Source organism: Panthera tigris, chromosome A3, assembly GCF_018350195.1.
Source record: "Panthera tigris isolate Pti1 chromosome A3, P.tigris_Pti1_mat1.1, whole genome shotgun sequence".
NCBI classification, from domain to species: Eukaryota; Metazoa; Chordata; class Mammalia; order Carnivora; family Felidae; genus Panthera; species Panthera tigris.
In genome coordinates this window covers 119,830,008-119,855,192 of record NC_056662.1, presented here as the reverse complement: position 1 = coordinate 119,855,192, position 25,185 = coordinate 119,830,008, and the positions used below count along the sequence as shown (strand labels likewise).

The following is a 25,185-nucleotide window of genomic DNA, read 5'->3' as shown; positions in this document are numbered from 1 at the left end:
TCTAGGCACATGGAAGTCCTTGCCATTCCTGGGATAAGCCATGTCTCTTCTAAGCATCTTCTGCCTTGCTCTCCTTTCTATGTCTGCTGAACTTCTCTTCATCCTTCACAGACCAGTTCAGACATCATCTCTATAAAGCCTCCCCCTCTAGTCCTCGTTAGACATTTCTTTCCTCTGCATTCATAGTGCTCCGTATTGTCTCTGTACCATTTGCAATAACACTATTGTGGTTAATTCTTCATTGTGCTCTTTGAGGATGAGGCTATCCCTTATGTTTCTTGGTACAAGTAAATTAATACTTTGTTTTTTAAGCTGAAAAACAGCTTTAAATAATAACTATATTAAAACTCTCCTTAAAATTAGCTGTACAATCCTGGTACATCTGTTTTAGTTTACATGTACGTGCATTTCTGCTGAGTTTATACTAAGAGTGGAATTGCAAGATTATAAGATACGTGTATGTTCATCTTTAGTAGATAATGCCAGTTTTCCTAGTGTGTACAAAGAATTCCTTCTAGTTGTTCCATGTCCTTGCTGATAGTTGGTATTGTCAGTCTTTTAAATTTTAGACATTCTGGGGTCTGTGGTAGTGGTACTTCATAGTTTTAATTGGCATTTCCTTAATAAACGTTTATTGATCATTTGGATATCTTCTTTTGTAAATTGCCTATTCAAGTGGCTTGCCCATTTTCCCAATATGTTGTCTTTTTCTAATTGACTTATAAGAGTTCTTTACATTTTTTTGGATGAGTCCTTTGTTGGTTATATATTTGCAAACTTCTCCATGCTTTGACTTGCCTTTTCTTTCTTTTAATGGTACTTTTGATGAATTGAAGTTCTTCATTTTAATGTAGTCCAATTTGCCAGTCTTTTCCTTTATAATTAGTACTTTTTGCACATGTGTAACAAAAGACATGTGCAAAAATGTTCATAGTAGTTTTATTTGTATTAGCCCCAGACTGAAAATACCCATAAATCCATCACAGTAAGATGGATATATACTGTGGTATGTTCGTACAATGGGTTCGTTTTCAGCAGTGAAAACAAATTAACTGCTGCTACATGTGACAAGATCTCTGAATCAGAAATGTAATGTTAAGTGGAAGATGTCAGACATTTAAAAAATGCATGTATATAATTCTGTATATGCAGTCTGAAAATATAAATTTTAGTTGTATTAAATAGTGAAACCCTGTTTTATGTTGATGAATTATCTCAAAGTAATCCTAATAGAATAATATTGGGAAATAAAGGTCAGTTTCCTCCTATGTATAACCTCATACAGATGTAGGGATACCCTGTCTAGTCTAGAAGATATGTTTCTGGGGTTTTTTTTAATTAATTTATTTTTTTAATGTTTATTTATTTTTGAGAGAGAGACACACAGAGTGTGAGTGGGGGAGGGGCAGAGAAAGAGGGAGACAACAGAATCCGAAGCAGGCTCCAGGCTCTAAGCTGTCAGCACGGAGCCCATTGTAGGGCTCGAACTCAAGAACTGTGAGATCATGACCTGAGCCAAAGTCAGACGCTTAACCGACTGAGCCACCCAGGAGCTCCTAGAATATATGTTTCTTATTTTATTAAATCCTCAAGTGGAAGTGACCTTCTTAGGATCTTTGAAGCTGATGTACGATTTATTAAGATATTTCCCAAACGATTTCAAATTATAAAGTTACATCAGTGTGAATTTATTTTTCATTCCATCATATAGTAAGTCATTTTACAAGATTTAAAAAAAATATGACATCAAAAATCATCCACGATCAGTGTAACACAGTACTTTTGATACTTCTTTGCAGTCCAATCTTTTTCCTGTGCGTAAATTTTGTACCCAAATATAGTAGACACATATTATGTGTATATTATCTTATATCTTACACTATATTAATATCATAAGCATCCACATTTTTTCTAGTAGCTCACGTAATTTCAGTGAGGCCCCAATCTTCCTGATTACTTCTTCTTTCTTTCCCTCATAGTCACACTTAACTCACAGAGTATAAGGGAGCACCTTTTTTTCTTTTTTAAAAAAAAAATTTTTTTAATGTTTATTTATTTTTGAGACAGAGAGAGAGAGTATGAACAGGGGAGGGTCAGAGAGAGAGGGAGACACAGAATCTGAAACAGGCTCCAGGCTCTGAGCTGTCAGCACAGAGCCCGATGCGGGGCTCGAACTCACTGGCTGCAAGATCATGACCTGAGCCGAAGTTGGACACTCAACCAACTGAGCCACTCAGGCGCCCCAGGAGCACCTTTTTTTCTACATTGATTCAGGTAAAGTATAGAATATATTTTCTCTAACTTTGGTTTCCGTTCTTAGTTTACAGCTGACCTTGACCAGTTTGATCAGTTACTACCCACACTGGAGAAGGCAGCCCAGTTGCCAGGCCTGTGTGAGCCGGAGAGGATGGATGGTGCGGTCACCAATGTAACGATCAAATCCGAGACCCTGCCAGCTTCGCTTCAGTCCACCACTGCCAGACCCACTTCCAGGCTGAATAGTATGTGTCGAGGAGAAAACCTCATTTTAAATGTTTAATGATAATATGGGTTAGTGCTTTTGTCTCTCACCATTACTGCACAGACCATTTGTTTGTTGAGAGTAAACTGTCTTTTCTTTTCTTTTTTTTTTTTTAAGTTTATTGATTTATTTTGAGAGAGAGAGAGTGTGTGTGTGTACGCAGAGGAGGAGCAGAAAGAGAGAGAGAGAGAGAGAAAGGGAGAGAGAGAGAATCCCAAGCAGGCTTCACGCTGTCGGCGTCGTCATGAGATCATGACTGAGCTGAAATCCAGTGACATATACTTCACTGACTGAGCCACCAGGCCCCCAGAGAGTGAACTATCTTTTTAGTAATGCCACTGTAAATGATATACAGTTACTTTTAAACATATAAACTTGACTCATCATGTGTATTTTAAATTATGGGATAACTTCTATCCTTTTGTAATTAATGTTGAAGCAAATAATTTTGTGTTCTTACCCAAAATATTCCATAGCAGGACTTTCACAAATATAATATTGGTCAAATTGTATTTCCCAAAGTGTCTTCATTGAACACTAGTCCTAGGAGTTGGAAAAAAAAAAAGGGATTTTGTGCGAAAATCCACTGGGTGGATGGTACATGGCATGGCACGTATGCCATTCCACAGTGCATATTAAAGGTTTTAAAAAGTCCTGTGTTAAAGATACCAGTGTAGATTTCTGTAAAGCATTGACCATACTTTCTTAATTATGGAATTCCTTTTCTCAAGTAATGCATTTTTTCCCATGGAGCACCATTTAGGAGACAGCTCTGTTGAAATAGGTCACTTCTACTCCAGCCCAGAGAGACACTTTGATAGGATAATACTTCATGAAGATAGGGCTGTCAAGTTTTTTTCACCCATCAAATTTTGAAGTTTAAAATAACAGTGGTGGTAATTCCATTGTGTCATCTGGAAACTAACCAGCTCACTTTCAAAATTTGCCTGTGTTCCTGACCAGTCTTGTCATTCTTCTGATGGGATCAGATATGGGACTCATTTTATTTCAGTTCTACTGCAGCTTTTAGCTGTCATGACACACCTCCTAAAAGTCTGCCAGGATTTCCAGGAAGCTGGAAAGAAAAGTCTTGAGTCATTTCTGACATTTTTGGAAGCAGTTTTTCAGCTGACTAGAGCATTGGTTGTAAGCAGGAGCCCAGATTCAAGTCTCCCGTTCTCCATTTATTAACAGTATTACTTTGGACAGATAAATTTTTTGAGCTTTATTCTCCTTATCTGTAAAAGGAGAATTAGAATTAGATGAAGTGACTCCAAAAGCCTCTTCTAATTGGAACTGAGAGGCTCCAGACTCTGGGATGGCAGACACAGTTGGAGAAACAAGAAGGTGCAAGGCTAAAAGGCAGTAAAATGAAAGTCTGCATACTGATTGGTTTGATCCTGGTCCCATTCTCCATCTAATGTGGGAGACTTGAGGATTTATCTCAGGAGACACTGAATGACCAGAACAGAGATGACTGGCTATAGCTATGGAAGGAGAGCTCCCTAAAGTGCAAAGATCCTCCTGCCATCTAATATCCAACAGAAGCCTCCCAGGAGACAGGCCTCACGCTTAGCTCTCAAAGTCAGTGTTTTAGAACACTGAACAGACATAGCCAGACGTCACCAGGATTTTGAGGGAAGTCTGCAACTTGAAAGAGAGTAAAAGAAACAAACAGAAAAAGAGTATGCGGTAGAGCTATACAATGAGTGCATGGACTAAAAAAAAAAATGCTGAAATTTTTGAAAAGATAATTTATCCATAAAAAATATGGGAAGAAAAAAGGGGGCAACGAACAAGAAAGAACCTTTGGAAATTAGATATCCAAAAATTTTAAATTTCAAGATAAACGTTAGAAGACAAAGCTGAGAAAAACTTTCAGAAAGAAAAAAAAAAAAGACCAAAAGACAAATAGAAAATTTGGAAGAAAAAGTTAAGATCAACCTAGGAGGGCCAGTAACGGTAGATAAGAATTCCAGAAACAAACAAACAATGAAAGAGGAGGAAAACATGGAAAAGAAGATATTTTCAAACAAATGAACGAAAAATCATATGAAATCACTGTTAGGGAATTGGGGACAAAGGGCGTAGTAGGAGAGGTAGATATGGGAGAATTAAGACTTCCTCTGCCATGATGGGAAGTTGGTAATCTGAAATTAAGATGTCAAAGAATAGCAGCATACGCATATTTAGAAATAAATAGGTAAGTGCCAAAGAAAACACCTACACAAATCGAGAATGGTTGAGGGGTAAAGCTTAAAACTGCTTTTATTCATAATAGACCTTTTGGTTCTGACTTTAAAAATTATGTGCCTGTATTAATTTGATAAAAATTAAAGATAATACAAATAGAAAGTGTTTTCTAGCTCTATAGGACTGTGAAAATGGAGTGTTTTTCCTTCATAGTCTGTCCTGAGGCAAATAGCTCTTTCTTCTCTCTTGAGATTTCCTCCCCTGAATATAGCTCCATATATAAAAGTATATAAATAGGCCAGAATCTGTTAAACCTTGTGCTATAGTGTTGGCAAAGGCCAAAAGCATAGAAGGGAAGATACTGAGGTAAACGAGGGCAAGGATGATAGATGCAGACAGCCGGTCTATATGGTTTCAATATAGACAAGAAGGAAAATAAGATTTTAGGAGGCATAAGGCTAAGGAAACAAGTTGGGCAGAATAAAGGAAAACAGAATAAAGGATTGAAGAAGGAAAAAGAAGATGGGGAGTCCATCTTTTTATAGGAGCCCATTACTTTGTATGGGTATGAAAAACTCTTTAGTCTGTGTCATGACACATCTATTATACTTACTCTAGGACCCATCCATTTTCTGTAATTATCTTTGTTTTCTCCAAAGTTACTTTGTTTGTTAAACTTTCTATCTCTCTTTCCTGCCACTGACTTTTCTGGAATTTGAGATGTCCATCCATATACACTGACAAAGGCCTAGAATGAACAATCTTGGTAGCTAGAGTGTATCTTTAGCTAACGTGAGAAACCCTTTTGCTCTGGCAGCGAATGTAGTAGGTTCTGATTATAGAAGCCCTATTTCTTTGTTGCTGTTGTGAGAGAGCGGGGCTTGGTGATGGGGAAATCCTCGTGGCAGCCCAGGCACCCACTCTGGGAGATTCCCTGGGCAGAACTCCCACCCTGAGTCAGGCACTTACCCCTTTAATCCCAGGGGCAGATGCCAGAGTCCTCTGCACTTGGGGCAGGGCCTGCTGCAGCTGTTCAGTGGCCCAGTCGCCCCTGGCTTGTTCCTGTATTGACCACTGAGCTTGGGGGTGTTCTGGTCTTCTTTTGGGAAAACTCCCCTTCTTGGAGAATCTTCTCTTTCTCTCACTGTAGATTTTTTTAGTTTTGTTAAGGTTTTACCATCAGTTTGTCCCCTCTGTTTTATCTTTCAGAAGCTCTGTCGTTCAAGTCAGCTGCCATACGTCTTTTGCCTTTCCTTCAGCTGGAGATATATTTTTTCTTTTTTATTTATTTTGTTATTTCAGAGATAATTTTGGAGGGAAAATAAAATACAAGGATAAATCTGCCACACTGAACCAGAGAATTACCTTCGGTCTCTTTACATATGAGAAAATTAAGATCCAGAGAATGAAAAGAAAGAAAAAATACAGACAAAAACTTGCCTGAAGTTTTCCACTTAGTATATGCAGAATCAGGATTTAAATCTTAGTCTGCCTGTTTTCAAAATATCCTGTCGACATGCACACCACACACCCATGCAGTGTGACCAAGTGATTTAAATAATGTTGTTAGAAATGTACTATAAGTGCACATCAAGAGACAGTGTAGGAGGGTATTATTGGTCAAAATATGTACAATATGACCTCTTCGGCAGCACCTTCAAAACCTCTGTGACGTCCTTTTGATTGTCTTCAGCTCCTTATCCTTTGAGGGTGGATTTAACTCCTGAAATTTTCTGGAGTTATTTGGAGCCAAATTTGTTGATCCAAAAAACAATAATACTTTCTTTTAACCAGAACCAAAATTAGACTAACTATAAGGAGATATATTTTTTTGAGGGACCTGTATACTGTTTTAGATCGATCTAGAAGAATTCCAAAAATATTTGAACACTGACAACTTCATTGGAATAAGTGAATGATCTTGTGAAGTGGTTGATCTTATGTTTGATGGACATACACATTCTGAGATTATTATTTTTTAAAGATCATTAACTTGTAGCACGTTAAAATAATTATATAACTCAAAAAATAATGAATTTTACATAAAGCACTTTTTCAGTAATTAAAAAAATCCATTTTAATTTCCCTTTTACAGATTATTGTACCTGTTGGTATCTTTTGCTATTTTATCAAGCTGTAATGTATAATCTTATGTAGAGATAATTTACTACATATGAGAGTGTAACTGAAATAGAAGTTCTAAATAGAATTGCTTGGTCAAAGGATAGATAGATTTTGCCAAATGGCCCTTCTCAGCTATTACACCAGTTTACACTCTGAGAATGTTCTTCTTTCTACACATCCTAAGACATCGAGTTTACACACTTTCTCATCTTTGCCAATCTGATGGTTTGGTTTTTTAAAGTATCACAGTATAGCTTTAATCTGTATTGCTTTTTTTGTGAATTAGGTTGATCGTTTCTCAGTGATCTGTGATTCAGTGATTTTTCAGTCACGTGGATGTGACCTGTTCATATTTCCTCGCCATTTATCTATTGGATTTTTCCATTTTTATCTTATGATTTATAGGAGGGTTTTTTTTTTAACATAAGTTAATCTGTTGTCTACATCACATTTAGCAGAATAAAACACTGCAACTGCTGTGCTTTATTTTTATTTAGAAAAATAAAACACTACAACCAAATGTAACACAAAACTGAGCCAGAAACCTCTTAATCAATGGCTGAGGAAAAGTGGCTGACCGATGGAATCACTAGATAGGGATGGTCTGTTAAAAGAGTAGAATGTGCAAAAGCTGCTGCCATGGTTAGACAATGGTTTCTACCTGTGTGCAGAAATTTTTATTTATTTATTTATTTATTTATTTATTTATTTATTATTATTTTTTTTAACATTTTATTCATTTTTGAGAGACACAGTGTGAGTGGGGGAGAGGCAGAGAGAGAGGGAGACACAGAATAGAAGCAGGCTCCAGGCTCTGAGCTGTCAGCACGGAACCCAATGTGGAGCTCGAACTCACAGACTGCAAGATCATGACCTGAGCCGAAGTTGGACACTTAACTGACTGCGCCACCCAGGTGCCCCAAGAAATTTTTAAATTTTTTAGTAACATAACTTTTTTGTGGCTAATGGATATATAAAGCTTTCGTCTTAACCAGACTAGAAATGGAGAAAATATGATGTTGAGCAAAGATGATAAGAAAGCAAAGATGATAAGAAAGATTAATAGCTTGATCAGGGATGGGGCACTTGGGTGGCTCAGTAAGTTAAGCATCTGACTCTTGGTTTTGGCTCAGGTCATGATCTCATGATTTGTGAGATCGAGCCCCACATCAGGCTCTGCACTGACAGCATGGAGCCTGCTTGGGATTCCCTCTCTCTTCTCTCTGTGCCCCTCTCCCACTGACATGCACTCGCACTTACCCTCCTCTCTCTCTCTCTCTCAAAATAAACATTAAAAAAAAATAGCTTGATCAGGGATCCCTAAGAGCTTGTTTTCTACCCCCACTTCATCTGTCCCTCTCCAACACGGAGACGCATTGATGCTTGCCTCTACAAATTACTTTGCCTGTCTTGTGTTACATATGTACATACTCGTGTTTGTGATAGGGACACAAATATGACCAAAAATAATAGATTTATTCCCTGGACGAACAAAGGTAACTTGTGTTTTTCTTTTTTGTTTTTTTTAACGTTTGTTTATTTTTGAGAGAGCAAGTAGGGGAGGGGCAGAGAGTGGGGGGGATGGAGGATCGAAAGCAGGTTCTGTGCTGACAGCAGTAAGACTGGTGCGGGGCGCAAACTCACGAACCATGAGATCATGAACTGAGCCGAAGTCGAATGCTCAACCTACTAAGCCACCCAAGGGCCCATATTTGTGTATTTTTTAAAACATTCCAGCAAATCCTCAAATTTTTTGTAAAAATAAATTTCTAAAGGAAATCTTAAAACGTTGAGGTAACTCTTAGAATAAAAACCAACTTTTAAGCATAAAGCCTATGCAAACAGAACTTTTACTTGAATCAAAGTTTGATTTGTTTGGGTTTATCTTCCTAGTCATCAAACTTAGCACATGAATCTTACTTCATTTTGAGAAATTTTATCTAGCTTATTGATATTTTCCTCACCAGGACACCAATGAGGTACTGTGTCCTATTACTGAGTCAAATAAACTATCTTATAATATTCAGTATTGATGGTAGATAGCCATATAAATTTTCTTTGACTCTTAAATATAATTAATTTTGTCTAGGTTAGATTTCTGAAATAGAATAGGACTGAGGAATTAATGTGTGGAATAGAGCAGTGGGACAGCTTTAGATAATCTTCTTTGACTAACTTCCTGATTTAAATAATGATAGGAATTAAGTGATTACTTTCCCATCATCATTTGTGGTTGGTGTTGTTTGGTGGTTATTTGTTTTGTTTTTCTGAATCTACAGAATTTAATTTTTCTATCATTTGTCATGACAGACAAGACAAATTTAATTGAAAGCTATAATTATTTGCATTTAAAAGTGAATGTGTTTTGGGGCGCCTGGGTGGCTCAGTCAGATGAGTGTCTGACTTCGGCTTAGGTCATGATCTCATAGTTCCTGGGTTCAAGCCTCACGTTGGGCTCTGTGCTGGCAGTGTGGAGCCTGCTTGGGATTCTTTCTGTCCCCCTCTCTCTCTCTCTCTGCCCCTCCTTGGGATTCTTTCTCTCCCTCTCTCTCTCTCTCTGCCCCTCCCCGACTTGCACTCTTTCTCTAAATAAATAAATACGCTTAAAAAAAAACAACCTCCAACGCATTTTTAGTTGGGTTTTTAAAAATTATACTAGTTTTCTCGGGCTGCTATAATAAAATACCACAGACCAGGTGGCTTAAACAACAGAATTTAATTTTCTTACAGATCTGGAGGCTAGAAGTCCAAGGTGAAGGGGGTTGGCAGGTTTGGTTTCTTCCGAGGCCTCTCCTGGGCTTACGGATGGCTGCCTCCTTGCAGTGGCCTTGTGGTCATCCCTCTATCTGTGTTTTGTCTGTGTCCTAATCTCCTCTTCTTATAAGAACGCCAGTCATCTTGAATTAGAGCCCACCCTAACTTCCCTGCCCATCTCTGAAGACCCTGTCTCCACATACAGTCACATTCTGAGCTACTAGGAGTTAGACCTTCTCATATGAATTTTGGGGGAATACAGTTCAGCCCATAACAATGATTAATTAATATATGTCCATTTCAGAAATTACAAATAACCATTAGAAGCATTAAAAGAAAATAAAAGTCATCCTTAATCTCACAACCTAAAATCTACCAAAGATAAACTCCTTTCCAGAATTTTTTTCTACTCATATATACTAAATAATTTGTAAAACCAGAATCATTCTGCACATAATATCTTGGTTTATAAGGTCATTTTCTTTTTCATTTAGTTGGACACTGTAACTATCCAAACCAGGGTTCATTAAACATTCCCTGAGTTTCTGGAATTCAGGTTATTTACAATTTTTCATAGAATAAACAGTAATGATCAAGTTTTGAAAAGAAAATGCCTAACCAAAACTTTCTAAAATGCATATACTATTTTCTTCCATTACAAGATATAATTTGATGTCTTTTTTCATTTGTCATTGTTATAAGCATCAGTCGTTATGCTGTTATTATACAGATATATTCTTAGTTAACAGCTACAGAGCTTTGTCCATTTTCTAAACGACCCCAGACTGCTGTGCCCTATAGTTTCTGTTACTGCCTTTTATAGAACATCTTTTGTTTGCCACTCTCATTTCATGATAACACTGTCCCTACCTATAGTGTATTATACTGCCCTGTAGACTGAAAAAGCAGTTAACCAAAATTGTTATAATTATCTTTAAAAAAAATAATTTCTGGGGTGCCTGGCTGTCTCGGTCAGTGGAGCATGCAACTCTTGATCTCAGTCAGGGCTGTGAGTTCGAGCCCCATGTTGGGTGTAGATATTACTTAAAAATTAAAGAAATAAAAAAGAAAACAGTTAAAAAGAAATAAAAGAGATAATTTTTGGCAAAATTCTGAGTGATTCTCCTATGATAACGTCAACTTACGTGCAGGCTTTTTTACATCAGATTGTCTTTGATTCAGAGACTTTTTCTTTCTCACTGGTTATTACGTGGCCACATTCTAGATAGTTTAAGTTTCTGAATAAGGGACCTTTGTATCATCGAAATAATATTTTATAGGGGAAATCTCATTCTATTACACAATATATTACTTCTGAAAAATACTGTCTTTTTATCTTCCACTGTGATCCTGACTTCTTGCTTTTTCCAGGATTACCGGAGCTGGAATTGGAAGCAATTGATAACCAGTTTGGACAGCCAGGAACAGGTGATCAGATTCCATGGGCAAATAATACAGTGACTACCGTAAATCAGAATAAACCAGAAGAGTGAGTAACACATTTCCTACTTTAAAAAACATCAGATACTTGGGGTGCCTGGGTGGCTCAGTCGGTTAAGTGTCCAACTTCGGCTCAGGTCATGATCTCGCGGTTTGTGAATTTGAGCCCTGTGTTGGGCTCTGGGCTGACAGCTCAGAGCCTGGAGCCTACTTTGGATTCCGTGTCTCCCTCTCTCTCTGCTCCTTCCCTGCTCGCTTGCTCTCTCTCAAAAATAAATAAACATAAAAAAATTTTAAAAATTAAAAAATTAAAATTATCAGATCCCAATTTCAACAAAGAACTACTTTTCCCACACTGGATTCCAGCCTACATTGGTATTTTGTGAGCTAGCAGTAGAAGTGAATGTTTAATGAAAAAAAGGGGATGTAGGAAGACACCAAGTTAAACAGATTTATTTACTGTGTGACTGCAAGGCCGGTATGTATTGTAATTACCAAGCGATTGACATAGTATGCCGTGGTTGTTTTATTTTTCATCTCTTGCTTTGCTTTGATTGATTCTTATACAGTTTCTGAGACCTGTAGATGAAGTGAGCTCAGTATAACAATTATCCTGAAAGCTCTTGAGCTTTTAGTTGTATAATTATTTTGTCCAGAGTTTCTTTTTGGAGCAAGATGGTTAATAAGAGAAGGTACATTTTACATCTACTTAGTGTCCCATCTTGATTACAATTTAATTGCTTAATTGACATAAGTAGCTCTATTCCAAAACATAAGAGTACATTTCATACATAGCAACCAAAGGATGACTAGACAGTATCGAGTGTGGCTTAGAGCTTTTAACTATGAACTGCATTCCCACTTACCTTCCCCCAAAAAGAATCCTTAAAATTATGTCATTATATTTGTATTATTAATATTATTTTCTATATATTTCTAAATTTTATGCATCAATTGGCATCCTTTTGGATTAGACTATGTATTTCCTTCATGTAATCAACATTTTTTTGTTGTTGTTGCTTAACACTGAGCATGTTTCTTTTTTCTAGTTTAATTTCTTGGGTAAATGGTCATCTTGTCATATTACCAATATGATTTGATCATCTTTGAGAGTTAAGTATAAATAGAATAAATCTTACCATAGGCTGGATGATTTTTTATGAGATTTTGATTGATTTTTATTTTTGGTTTTCACCAAAAATTGTTTTTCCTTTCTTAACTATGTTTAGTTAATTTTTTAGGCTAATTCTATAAGCTAACAGGAAGAGTATGGAAGCAAAGTTCAGTGATTGATAAAATAGTGAAAATACATTCCAGCTACATACAGAACATTTATAAGTTTTTTCACATAAGTGTAGAACATTTCTTTGTGTAAGAATTGGTCGAAAAAGCATCTCAGCAAAGAACTTTCTAGAATAAGACTTGCATATGTGTTCGTATCATATATACATATATATATTTGCTTTACTGAGATTGAATACTTATTTGCTGTATCAGTCTTAAACATTTCTATCTTTTGATTCTATAGCCAGTGTATTAGTTCACAATTAGATGAGCTTCTCTGTCCACCAACAACAGTAGAAGGAAGAAATGATGAGAAGGCTCTTCTTGAACAGCTGGTGTCCTTCCTCAGCGGCAAAGATGAAACGGAGCTGGCTGAACTAGATAGAGCTCTGGGGATTGACAAACTTGTCCAGGTATTTATTAAGCTCGGCCTTATATAACTGATACAATCCTGAGAAGCTAGAGAATTATTTTTAAGCAAGATTTTTCAATACTGTTCTCACTATGTTTTTTGTGGTTTTATAATTTATTCTTGTGAAAATTGTCAAAATATATAATAGCTAACTAATGAGTTTTTTAAACAAAAAATCATAATAATTACAAATAGTTAGAATTAGAAAGTCTTCGCGTTTCACTATGGAACAGAATCTTAGAAGCTCCCCCTAGAATAGAATCCAACATTATATCATTACTTCTTATTCTAGGACTTAATTTATCCTTCATTCGTGCTAGACCTCAACCTATATATTCCATGATGCTCCAACTTCCAAGCATTTTTCACACTGTGAGGTTAAAAAATCAATATTCTTTTAAGGAGTAGAATATAAGGTATCAGAATGCATAGCCCACAAAAAGGGGAAGTTATGTTTCATAAAATTTTCCTTTCAGTTACATACACCGGGTCACAATTTAAATTAGATTTTTTTTACAGTGAATAATAGTATAAATTCTGAAAGCCATAGCTATGGCATTCTGTTAGGCCAGCTATGAATTTTTTTCAAATAAGAGAAAAGGATGAACTTTGTATTTGAGATAGAAAAAATGCTTAATTAATCCCTCCTTTAGGAATCTAACTCCTCATGGTAAACTATTACAGGTAAAGTTTGTTCTCTCTTAGGCTTTGCAATGTGGTTCTTTTTAAACCTTTTAGCTTTATCTCACTGATTTTGGGGCCTTTTGTTTTAACCATGTTTTTATCTCTTTTCTGAGATTTTAAACATCTCAGTTCATCTGTTACTCCATTTCAAAAGTTAACTTTTCATAATTGATTGCTTTATGTAGCAAACTCCTAGAGAGCTTCATGACTTCAACATGAATATTTTATAATAAGACGTTCTAGAGGTAAATGTTCTCAGATCCAAGATTATATAGAGAAGCATGTCACGTATTGGCATTAACTTATTTGTAAAATGTTCTGGCTTGCTGTCCAACAGGGAGGTGGATTAGATGTGTTATCAGAGAGATTCCCACCACAACAAGCAACACCACCTTTGATGATGGACGAAAGACCCAACCTTTATTCCCAGCCTTATTCTTCTCCTTCACCTACTGCCAATCTCTCCAGCCCTTTCCAAGGCATGGTCAGGCAAAAACCTTCCCTGGGGACTATGCCTGTTCAAGTGACACCTCCCCGAGGCGCTTTTTCACCCAGCATGGGCATGCAGCCCAGACAGACTCTGAACAGACCTCCCGCTGCCCCCAACCAGCTGCGGCTTCAGCTTCAGCAGCGCTTGCAGGGACAGCAGCAGGTGAGCACTCTTTTTTAGCAGGTGATACATTTAAAGGCATGTGCTGGCTCCCTCTCTGAAATAAGAACAGCCTAATTGCTACAAGAAAGGTATTAAGTGGGAGTAGTCCCACAACCTTTGTGAAAGACTCAAAAAACTGTCCTTGGTCTGCTAGGATAAAATAAAGAACACGTTCATTCAGCTAAAGGCAACTGGCTCATAACAGTACTGTGAGACTTAAAATTTTAAAGCAAGTGGATTTTGTTTTTTGAGACAAAATATTTAGGACGAACGTCATATCATTATTAAATTAATAAAGAGAAATATGTAGCTTAATTTATCAAGTAGAGCATCAAAAGGTACTGTTATGATTGATTGATGGAACAGAAAATGGAATCTTTGTTGTTTGAAGTTGGAGTGATTGAAGCTTAATGATGTTATTATATTAGGAGAGTAGAGTAGAGGAAAGGATAGTTTGGGGGTCTGGGGAGTTGTGGGTGAGTTAAATCTTCTCTCTCATGACATGTAATGAATGGGTATAATGGCATAAATATTTAAGATGGAATGAGCAGCACATACAGAGATAAGCATCAAGACCAAAAAAGCAAATGGTTAAAAGTATCGGCTCTGGGAAGTGGGACCAGCACTATAGATTGTTACTTCTTCTTATTTATCTTTTTGTATTTTTTTAACCATCTGTATGTATTACTTTGGATTTTCTGTAAAGTATTTAAAGCAATTTCCTAGAGTGTTAGAAATTCAGAAAGGAAGAGAAAGAAGGAACTAAATTATATTAGAAAGGCAATATTATATAATGTTATCGGAGCTCTAGATTCAAGTCCTACTTCTGACCTTACTTAGGTGGGTTGGCGATCAAATGATTTACCCTTTGAAAGCCTCTGATTTCTGATTATAGCCATAAAAGGAGACTAATAAATAACTCCTCTACCTCATCGGCGGTGTGTAGATTAGATGAGTTAGTACATGTAAAGATCTTAACATAGTGCCAGGCATGCAGTAACACTAAACACTAGCTCTTATTATCAAATTATATTCAGTAAATACAATAAGTAATATAAAATGAGTTTCCATTCCACTTAAAAAGAAGATGATGAAAGGGACAAAGAGAAAGGGAGCTCCAGACGAGATAGGAAAAAATTATTAATGGTATAATAACAAAAAAAAGGAATACTATTTAAAATTCTAGGGTGGAATAAAGAACTGAAAGAGCAATTAGGGGAAGAGAGGGAAGAAAAGAGAAATCTAGAAAGGAAATAGTAATGTGTTCTGAGTATTAGCTGAAGGTAAACTACCTCTTGCTATAACTTGTCATTATTCAGTAGAGAGCACAAGAGTAAGAAATGCTTATTGGTTCACAAAACATGTCATTCGCAAAACATATTTAGGGAGACTACTAGGTACTATGAGGAATACAAAGAATTAAGGAGATACAGGCAACTTTTAGAACTTCCCATCAGCTTGGAGTATTCCAAACATACACAACTGGAAACTTACATAACAGTGCAAGTAGTGATTAAGGGTTAACCCAAAAAGTAGAGGAAAACGTAGGTGTGCTGATTTTCATTTTACAGGGTAGATTCAGTAAATACTGTTTAAAGGCAAGGGTTAATTGAGCAAGGCCAGATCAACAGTCTAGGTTAGGTTTGTGAATGGATGAGATAATAATTCACACGTAGTTTGGGGAAAAAAATCACTTTTACTTTGATTTTTTCCTAAAACAGCTGATAAGCAGAGGTAGCAATGCAGAGGGTACACATGAAATAAGGGTGCAAATAGACGAATGTGGCTCCTTGTTGCTTCCTTTAAATATCAGGGAGACATGTCCAAAGTTCGGTGGTCTTGGTAACCCAACAGAGTGAAATATCCATCAAGTTAGAGAAAGTTTTGAGCCCTGAGATATGTCAGTACACAAAACAACCTATAATGCCGTGTAAGACAATACTTTGCTACCAAATGAGCCTCATCATCCAGACCTACTTTCTGGGTTCTGGACCATAAGTTCTTCTGTATAACAGTGGGACATCCCAGTCCACAGTCTGTAAATGCTTGGAGTCTTCTGTGTGAGTTAAGGGCTCTCTGTGAGGTCTAGCCAAGGCTTATCTCCGTCATCGTTTCAGTTAAGATGCTTTCAGCAACATGGAAAGAAAAAACATCAATTCAAAGGAGTGAAACCATTTTTAAAAAGTATTTTGACTCAGATAATGAGATGATACAAAGTAGAGACAGGTTGAGGTGTGGTTACCTCACAGGCTCAAGAATGTTATCCAAGGACCTACGTTCTTTCTATCTTTTTACTCTCTAATCCCTGGCAACTAGAAAAATGGCTCCAGTGGTTACAAATATCACATGCACCTGTGCATCTTTTTCCGTAAGCCAAGAAACTTTTTCCAGGTTCTTGCCCTTCTTTCCTCCCTACCACTCCAAAAAAAGAAAACAGGGGGAAAATTGTTTTTTCACATGTCTGGCCAGCCAGAACTGAGTCACATGTACACCCTTAACCACCTGATGGCAAGGATTGGCTTAGAGCACACAGTTAACCCCTTGTGCATGATTTGGGATAGTCAGCTGAACAAACTCCGAGTTTGTCATTGAGGAGGAAGGGGAGGGTAAATGGCTGTGAGTTGGCAATAACAATACCTGATAAAATCAAGAAATGGAGGTTTATTTAAAGTTGCACGTGTTGGGATCAAATTGGTGAACTGAGATGGAACACTTGCCCTTTCTCCTGCCTGAATTCCATTAGATGACAGGATGTATATTTTAAATGAATAAGTTCATATTAGTGCAGAGAAAAAGAAAAACACTAAAAATTGGCATACTAAAAATTAAGTGATTTTGAAATAGAAAGCAAACATGAGGAAGAAACAAAATAATCATATACGAACACTGCAACTGCTTATGTAGAAAATCCAAGAGAACCTACAGAGGACTTAGAATTAATTGAGAAGTTTCGCAGTGTTTCTAGAAAAAAAAAAACCCAAGAAATAAAGATTAATAGCAATCCTTTTTATTATCAACAACCAATTAGGAAATATAATTTCAAAATATGTTCCCAATTTATAAAACTTAGAAAATTATTAATCGTAATTGCAAGTTAAAAAAAAGATCCAAACGAAGATATTAGTGAGTTGAAAGACTATCATAAAGATGGCAATTTTGGGGGGCGCCTGGGTGGCTCAGTCGGTTAAGTGTCTGACTTTGTCTCAGATCATGATCTTATGGTCCCTGGGTTCGGGCCCACACCAAGCTCTGTGTCGACAGCTCAGAGCCCGGAGCCTGCTTCAGATTCTGTGTCTCCCTCTCTCTCTCTGCCTGTCCCCTACTTGTACTCTGTCTCTCTGTCTCAGAAATGAATGTTAAATTTTTTTAAAGATGACAATTGTTCTGAAATTAATTAAATTCAGTAGAATTCCAGTCAGAATCTCAACATGAAACTTAACAAATAAATGCTAACTTTATTTTAGAAGCATGAGTACGAAATCTTAAAGAAGGAGGATGAACTTGCCTTACCAGATACCAAGATTTAAAACCAAGCTTTGGAACTTAAAACAATGTGGAACTGTCATAGGGATAGACAGTTCTTCCAATTGGAACACAGTAGAGAACCCAGACATACACTCAGATGTATATAAAGATTTTATAAGGGACAGAAGTGGCAATCAGTGGAGAAAGGATGGCCTATAGAATAAATGCTAGTACGTTTGGCTGTCCATGAGGGGAAAAAATTCGATTAGATTCATTATCTCATGCCATGCACAAACATAAATTCTGGGTATTTTAATGACCTAAATATGAATATGAGATTTCTGTGGCCCTAAAAAAAATGACATAAAGGAAAAGGTTGATTTTTGCATTCCAAATTTAAAACTTACAAAAGATAACAGGGCGCCTGGGTGGCTCAGTCTGTTAAGCCTCTGACTTTGGCTCAGGTCATGATCTCGTGGTTTGTGGGTTCGAGCCCTGCGTCAGGCTCTGTGTGGACAGCTCAGAGCCTGGAGCCTGCTTCGGAGTCTGTGTCCCTTCAGAGTCTGTGTCTCCCTCTCTCTCTGCCCCTCCCCCAGTCGTGCTGTGTCTCTCTCAGTCTCTCAAAAATAAATAAACATTAAAAAAAAAGATAACCATAAACAAGGTTAAAAGACAAGCCATAGACTCAGGGAAGATATTTGCAACCCCATATAACTGACAAAGGATTAGTATCCAGAATATCTCAGATTCATAACATGGTGTTCATAATACACTTATCTCTCTAGATTGAAATCATCTGTTTACTTGTTGGTCATATCCTCTCATGCCTTCTTCCCTCTTGCGAAACACAGGAGATGTAAAACATCTCATAGGCAGGAATTTAGGACAGTGCCTGATGGTTTGAGAAAAGAAAGGTACAAACTCAGATCTACATCACAGTTTATTTCTTTTTAATGGATTTTAAGAAGATCAGTTTAAAAACCTATTTCTTGACCTTAACTATATCTCATTGACTGGAATATGGTACACAAAGAGTAAAAAGATTCTAAGATTTTAAATTTTATTATACAGTTATGAATAATCCCTAGTTGGTGGGGGGGGGGGGCAAGGGGAGGAAAAACACCCTAGGAAACTAGTAGAGATGCATTAGTTGATGGGGCGCCTGGGTGGCTCAGTCGGTTAAGCGTCCAACTTCAGCTCAGGTCATGATCTCACAGTCTGTGAGTTTGAGCCCCGTGTCAGGCTCTGGGCTGACAGCTCGGAGCCTGGAGCCTGCTTTGGATTCTGTGTCTCCCTCTCTCTCTGCCCCTCCCCTGCTCATGCTCTGTCTCTCTCTGTCTCAAAAATAAATAAAAACATTAAAAAAAAAAAAGAATTTCTAAAGTTCTATTTTCAGAAAAGGACAACAGCAAAAATGGGTAGACCTGTTGCTTGTAGAAAATGGTATAACATTGGCTGATAAGAGATGTAATTATTCTGTTCTAGTTTTGTTTTCTTCTTCTCCAGCAAGGGTCCTCATACTCCCAAGAAAAAGATAATATGAAAAGGGAGGGGTGCCTGGGTGGCTCAGTCGGTTGAGCATTCAACTTCAGCTCCAGGTCATGATCTCACAGCTCGTGAGTTCGAGCCCTGCGTCGGACTCTGCGCTGACAGCTCAGAGCCAGGAGCCCACTTCGGATTCTGTGTCTTCCTCTCTCTACACCTAACCCACTCGCATTCTGTCTCTGTCTCTCTCAAAAATAAATAAATATTACAAAAATTTTTTTGAAAAGAGAGTAACAGTTGAGACAGGTAAAGAAATGTGATTACTTAGCCATCTTAAAACAAGTCAAGTCCACTTGTGTTATGTGTTAGGGTACTGAAGAAGGGTATGGAACTGGTAGAAGAACCACTATTGATAATTTTTTATATTATGTAGAAAATAGAAGTAACCAGAAAGTAGAACTAAGATCAAAGGGCAGAAAATACAGGGAGGCAAATTTCACCTCTAGAATTCTGACAATGAAAACTGCCTGATGTAAGAATGAGCTTCTTTAAAAGAACTCCTTGTCAAAAATTTACACGGTGGCTGAATCCAGGTTTTCAATCTTGGCACTCTTGAAAGTTTGGGATAGATAATTCTAGTTATAGGGCACTTTCCCATTCATTTAAGAACGTTTAGCAGCATCCCTGACCTCTACCCATTAGATGCCAGTAGCAGCCTTTCCCCAAGACAGCCAAAAATGTCTTCAGACATTGCTAAATGTCTCTTGTGGGGCAGAATCATCCCTGATTGAGAACCTCTAGCTAGGTAATCATCTTTTAGTTTTCCTATAGAAGGACTTCTTGGTAAGGCATTGGAAAAAAAAAACAAAACATTCAGACAGACAAAATGTCAGCTGGTCTGAACTCTGGGTGTGTGTGTGTTTGTGTGTGTGTGTGTCTGTGTGTGTGTGTGTGTGTGTGTGTGTGTGTGTGTGTGTGTGTGAGAGAGAGAGAGAGAGAGAAGGGGGGGGGTGTTTTATACATGTGGGTTGAGTTTGTACTGTTCCACTGGCCTCAAGCCCCACATTTCCTTTTATAATAAAAGTCTTTTGACCTGGCCTCTGTAGACTTTTGAATTTGTGTCCCCAGCTGTAAAGACTACTGACCTCTCTCCACCCACCAACCAAAAGTCAAGATTTCCAAGGAGTTAAAGGATATGGTGATCATTTTGGGAAGACTTCCTTGGCAGAAATAGAGCTTGATCTGCTTGCTAGATAATGGGTAGCAGTTTAGTAGGTCAGAGTGAGGCAGCTGTACACTGCATTAGTCAGGTTGTGCACAGAGATGGTCAAGGGGAGGATGGGGAAATGAATAAGAATTATTTCAAGGGCAGAAACAGATCAATTTTGCAGAAAGTGCTTGTAGATTGCAGTAATTTCTTCTACTTCCAAAAATAGCCTGTTTATTTTCCAAGGTAGTAATATATTTCCTAAGGTTATTTTCTCAATTTTACTACTTCTCAGGCATCTTTCCTCCATCCTCACCCATTGCATTCTCACACTGTCTCACAATTCCAAGAATATATAAAGCTGTAAGTTTGGAATCCCAACTCCCACTCCCCCAGCAACGTTACTTGTCTTCATCACTGCGTATTCGTGTATTTTCACCTGTCCTCATTGCTTTGTCTTCTGTTTTTAGACTCGCTGTACTTTCTGCCTCAGGTTAACTCTGCCATCCTCCTGCCAGCTGGCATTCTCATCTTTCAAGGTCCCATTGAGCTCACTCATGCCCTTGGTCCCTCCCTTCATGTCTTCGGCTGAGTTAGTTGTAGACATCCCTGTATACACACGTACAGCACTTGTGGGTGGCGCCATTCTGTATTGGCCTGTGCCACTCAACAGAGAATTCCTGGAGGAAAGAAATATGCTCACCTCTTTAGCCTTCAAACCTTATGTAGTATCTTTCATACAGTTAGTTTTGTTTTGTTTTGTTTTGTTTTGTTTATAAATCTTCATAAAATTCATGGTTTATTTAAACGTATGTCTGTGGTCTGTAGAATTTAACAAGTATATAGATTTTTGTACTTAGGAGTCCCTTTGACTTTTAAAACCATAATGTTCATATCTTTATTTTTTAAGCGATTCCAAATGTTTTATCATATTCCACAAATGTCTTAAAATTTTCATTTTAATCCTTATATTCTGTTGAGCTTTCCCCCCAAAAACAGTTTGTTTTCTGACCTAATGGGAGTCAGAAAATTAATGAAACCAGAGTTAAGAATTGAGCTGTTTGGAAATGGGTGATTTCATCACTTTTTACAACAATATGGATTTTCTTACAAAACTTTCTTAGTCTTTCTAGTTTGCATTTAGTATATTGGAATATATTAAATGTATTAAAATGTAAACTATATTGACATGTTAATGTGTTTATTAGTAATTTATGTTATAAAATACCATATAAACACAAAATAGTATTGATATTGTTGCTGTTATCTCTCTGAACAGTTTATTCATATCAAATTATTGAGCAAGAAATTCTTTAAGCTATAGATTGTTTATCAGGAAATATCACTTCCAAGGATGCTTGTTTTGTTACCTGATAAAGTTAAGGAATGCCTATGACCTGGAACCCTAAGTCCAATACAGACAGCGTCTTCCAAACTAGCGTTCCATACAAGATTGTTCTGTAGTCATGTTAATGGCTACGTGTCAGGAAAAAAGGTTTCTGAGAACAAGTTGCATAGTATAACGCCTTCTTGAAGATCCATAGTGTGCTTTGGTCAATTAAAGGCTCATAGAATTACTGCAGTAAAGAAATCTGTTTCACCTTGTGTAACCCATCATTTCCAATACTTAATACAGCACAGCATGCTATTTTCCTGGCACATCTATTAATATCCTGCAGAACAGTGTTCTTTAGAACACCAATTTGGGAAATGCTGGTCTAAAGTAATTACTTCTTCTAGTTAAATAAATAGTCTATTTTCTCAAACCATTTGTTTCTTACATAATTCTCTTCAGTGAATGAAATCGTGTTGGATTTCCCCAAATATGTACCCATCCGACAGTCAGTCTTCAAATGAGAAGTGCCTCAACTTTTCCATTCATCTTCCAAACTTTTATAGAATGTGCCCTATTATATACTTATTTTTATATTTACAAGTGTTTAAGACCAAGGGCTGATGTTTCTTTTCTCTCCATTATTGTACTTGACTGAAATAATTAAGTATTAGCATGTTTTAAAAAGTACGCTGTATGTACGATATGTGTATATACCTATCTGCATATATATATATGTATATATATATATATATGTACATGAATATGGATTCTGCTTTTAAATGCTTTGTCATATTTGGTGTTCTGTAGACAAGAAGTATTTGATAAATGTTAGGAATTGCCAGCCTTTTGGCAAATAAACATGGGAAATAATCTTACTAAACCTGTAATACTACTTGTTAGTAATCAATAAAAAGGTTGTGTCACTCTGTGAGGGCCAAAGTATATGTTTGCATATAGAAATATGATATCTCATTGTTTACATTTTTCTCTAGTTGATACACCAAAATCGGCAAGCTATCTTAAACCAGTTTGCAGCAAACACTCCTGTTGGCATCAATATGAGATCAGGCATGCAGCAGCAGATTACACCTCAGGTACTGTGAGAAAACCAGGCATTGTTAGTACTCCTCCAGCCCGAGCTGTGTTTCTCCAAGTGTTGACTGGAGTGTCTGAAATGGTCTGTGAATTGATCTTCTTATGTAGTAGTCCAGCTTTCTTCTAGAATGAATTTATAATCGACTTGTGATACCCCTTACTGATATTTGATCTGAAGCCAAGGGTTCCTTGTTTGGTTTTATTGGTATTGTTGTCACTGCTATTAGATACCCGATGAATAAGTAGAAAACTCTTACTGCTATCCCAAATAATACCAGTAATAAGAAGCCTAGATAAGAAACTGTGTGAATGGTAGCTGAAACCTGATCAAAACTCAGTTACGTTGCTGAGTTATCTTACCTACCTTGTGTTCTCTGCTCAGTCTGAGCATCAGCATTTTCTATTTATTTTTCATTTGTTTTAACAATCCTTGGATATGAACCCCGAGCCACTGGAACTTTAAACATAAAAAGAATTGGGTAGCCTTCTGAGTCTTGTCTAGTACTCACTCCCTGCTTAACTTCCACACATACTTTAATATTTTTGCTTCAACCACTTTTTTTATGTTTCCTTAACCAAGGTGACACACAAATTTGGGAGATGAGGAATTTTAGAGAGGATTCAAACAACTTTTCTTTTCTCCATGAAATGCACCTAGATGGGTTTGGGCAAATACAGGAAGCTAACTGTTAACCAAAAGGATAAATATTGACAGAAACTACTGTTAAGCAGCAGACATTGGTGTCTTCATGGATCCATACTTGGGTTTCTCTGTTTTAAGAAACATCAGTGATTAGGTCATACAAGGTTAATTAGGTTATAAGGAAAGAAGACCCCACTTTTGGAATTCACATAAAGATGATTTGTGTCAGAAAGTCATATGTCACAGTTTCTTCTAGATTGGACTATATCTGGTTGGCAAGTTTAATTTTAAAGGAGCTATATGCTCTAACCTGATCCTCAGTCTGAATTGAAATTTTCTGAGGAAGGCTTTATTGACATGCCATATTGCTTTACGGGTTAGACCAAAAAGTGATTTTAGCCTACTTTTATGGCTTCCTTTATCATTCCTACTGTTACAGCTGTTAAAATACGTACTCCAATGCCTGGAGCAGTCTTTACTGCAACAATGATATAAAATAGCTGGTTCCATTTATTTCTGTTTATTATTTTATTTCTAATGAATTATTTTCTTTTTAAGTAACAATTTATTTGGCACTGGATCCTGGATTTCTGATTCTTCCTTTTTAAACAGTATTTGTAGGTTTTTCTAATTGTAAAGGTAATACATGTTCATTATAAATAATTTGGAAAATATAGGAAATATGAAGAAAATTAAAATCAACTATAATCACATTTTATTCATGAAAGTGGAATAACTGATCTTAGTGCAAAAAGGCAGGGGCACACCTGGGTGGCTCAATCAGTTGAGTGTTTTGACTCTTGATTTCAGCTCAGGTCATGATCGCGTGGGATCATGATCGTGGGATCGAGCCCCGTGTCAGGCTCTGTCCTGGTGGCACGGGGCTTGCTTGGGATTTTTCTCTCTCTCCCTCAAAATAAATAAGTAAACATTAAAAAGGGAGGGGGCTAAGAAACACAGTAAATTTGGGGGAAATGAAAAAGAAAAAAGTCTCGTAACAACCTAAAGTCAGATAAGATCGAAGTCATAGTGATAATTGCTACATATTTTGTTGTCCCAAGCTACTAGGCTTTATCCTGTAAGCTTTCCAAAATAGGTGGCGATGATAACAATATTAATAAGTGAGGATTTGTTTTCTCCTTTGCAGCCACCCCTGAACGCCCAAATGTTGGCACAGCGCCAGCGGGAGTTGTACAGCCAACAGCACCGACAGAGGCAGCTAATACAGCAGCAAAGAGCCATGCTCATGAGGCAACAAAGCTTTGGGAACAACCTCCCTCCCTCATCTGGACTGCCAGTTCAAATGGGGAACCCCCGTCTTCCTCAGGGTGCTCCGCAGCAATTTCCCTACCCACCAAACTATGGTACAAATCCAGGAACCCCACCTGCTTCTACCAGCCCGTTTTCACAACTGGCAGCAAATCCTGAGTCAACCTTGGCCAACCGCAACAGCATGGTGAACAGAGGCATGACAGGAAACATGGGAGGACAGTTTGGCACTGGAATCAATCCTCAGATGCAGCAGAATGTCTTCCAGTATCCAGGATCAGGTATGAGGATTACACCTCTATGCTGCTTTATTACGTGTACGTACAGGCTCACTGACGGTGAGGCAGTGAGCTGAAGAAGAAAGACGCTGACCTGGGAGTCAGGGGATCCAGGCTTCAGACTCCTCTCTTGCCACTAATGGCTCATTGAAGCTCGTTGAAAGCTAAGATGATTAATGACACGATCCAGAAGGACCTGTCTGATTCTAACATTTTTAACATTTTGTCTGCAAAGCATATTCTTTTATTTTCTTACTTTCTGTCACGGGTCCTTGTGAGAATCTCATGAGAGTCCACTTCAGACAGTGAGTTGAAGTACATTAACCCAAAATTTGCCTACAGT

The 25,185-nt window shown here is 37.4% G+C and overlaps 1 protein-coding gene across 18 annotated transcripts in view; it reads left to right on the top strand.

Annotated features, from left to right (window-relative positions):
* The window catches only part of NCOA1 (nuclear receptor coactivator 1), a 220,766-nt gene that overhangs the window by 170,765 nt on the left and 24,816 nt on the right, over positions 1-25,185 (top strand). For 17 of the 18 annotated variants that reach the window (XM_042982371.1, XM_042982372.1, XM_042982383.1 and 14 more), the window contains 6 exons: positions 2,321-2,501; positions 10,964-11,081; positions 12,561-12,729; positions 13,750-14,064; positions 22,550-22,651; positions 24,443-24,845. In XM_042982371.1, the coding sequence (XP_042838305.1) occupies positions 2,321-2,501; positions 10,964-11,081; positions 12,561-12,729; positions 13,750-14,064; positions 22,550-22,651; positions 24,443-24,845 (1,288 nt within the window). The remainder of the gene's footprint in view (positions 1-2,320; positions 2,502-10,963; positions 11,082-12,560; positions 12,730-13,749; positions 14,065-22,549; positions 22,652-24,442; positions 24,846-25,185) is intronic. The other variant, XM_042982385.1, reaches the window with a different exon arrangement.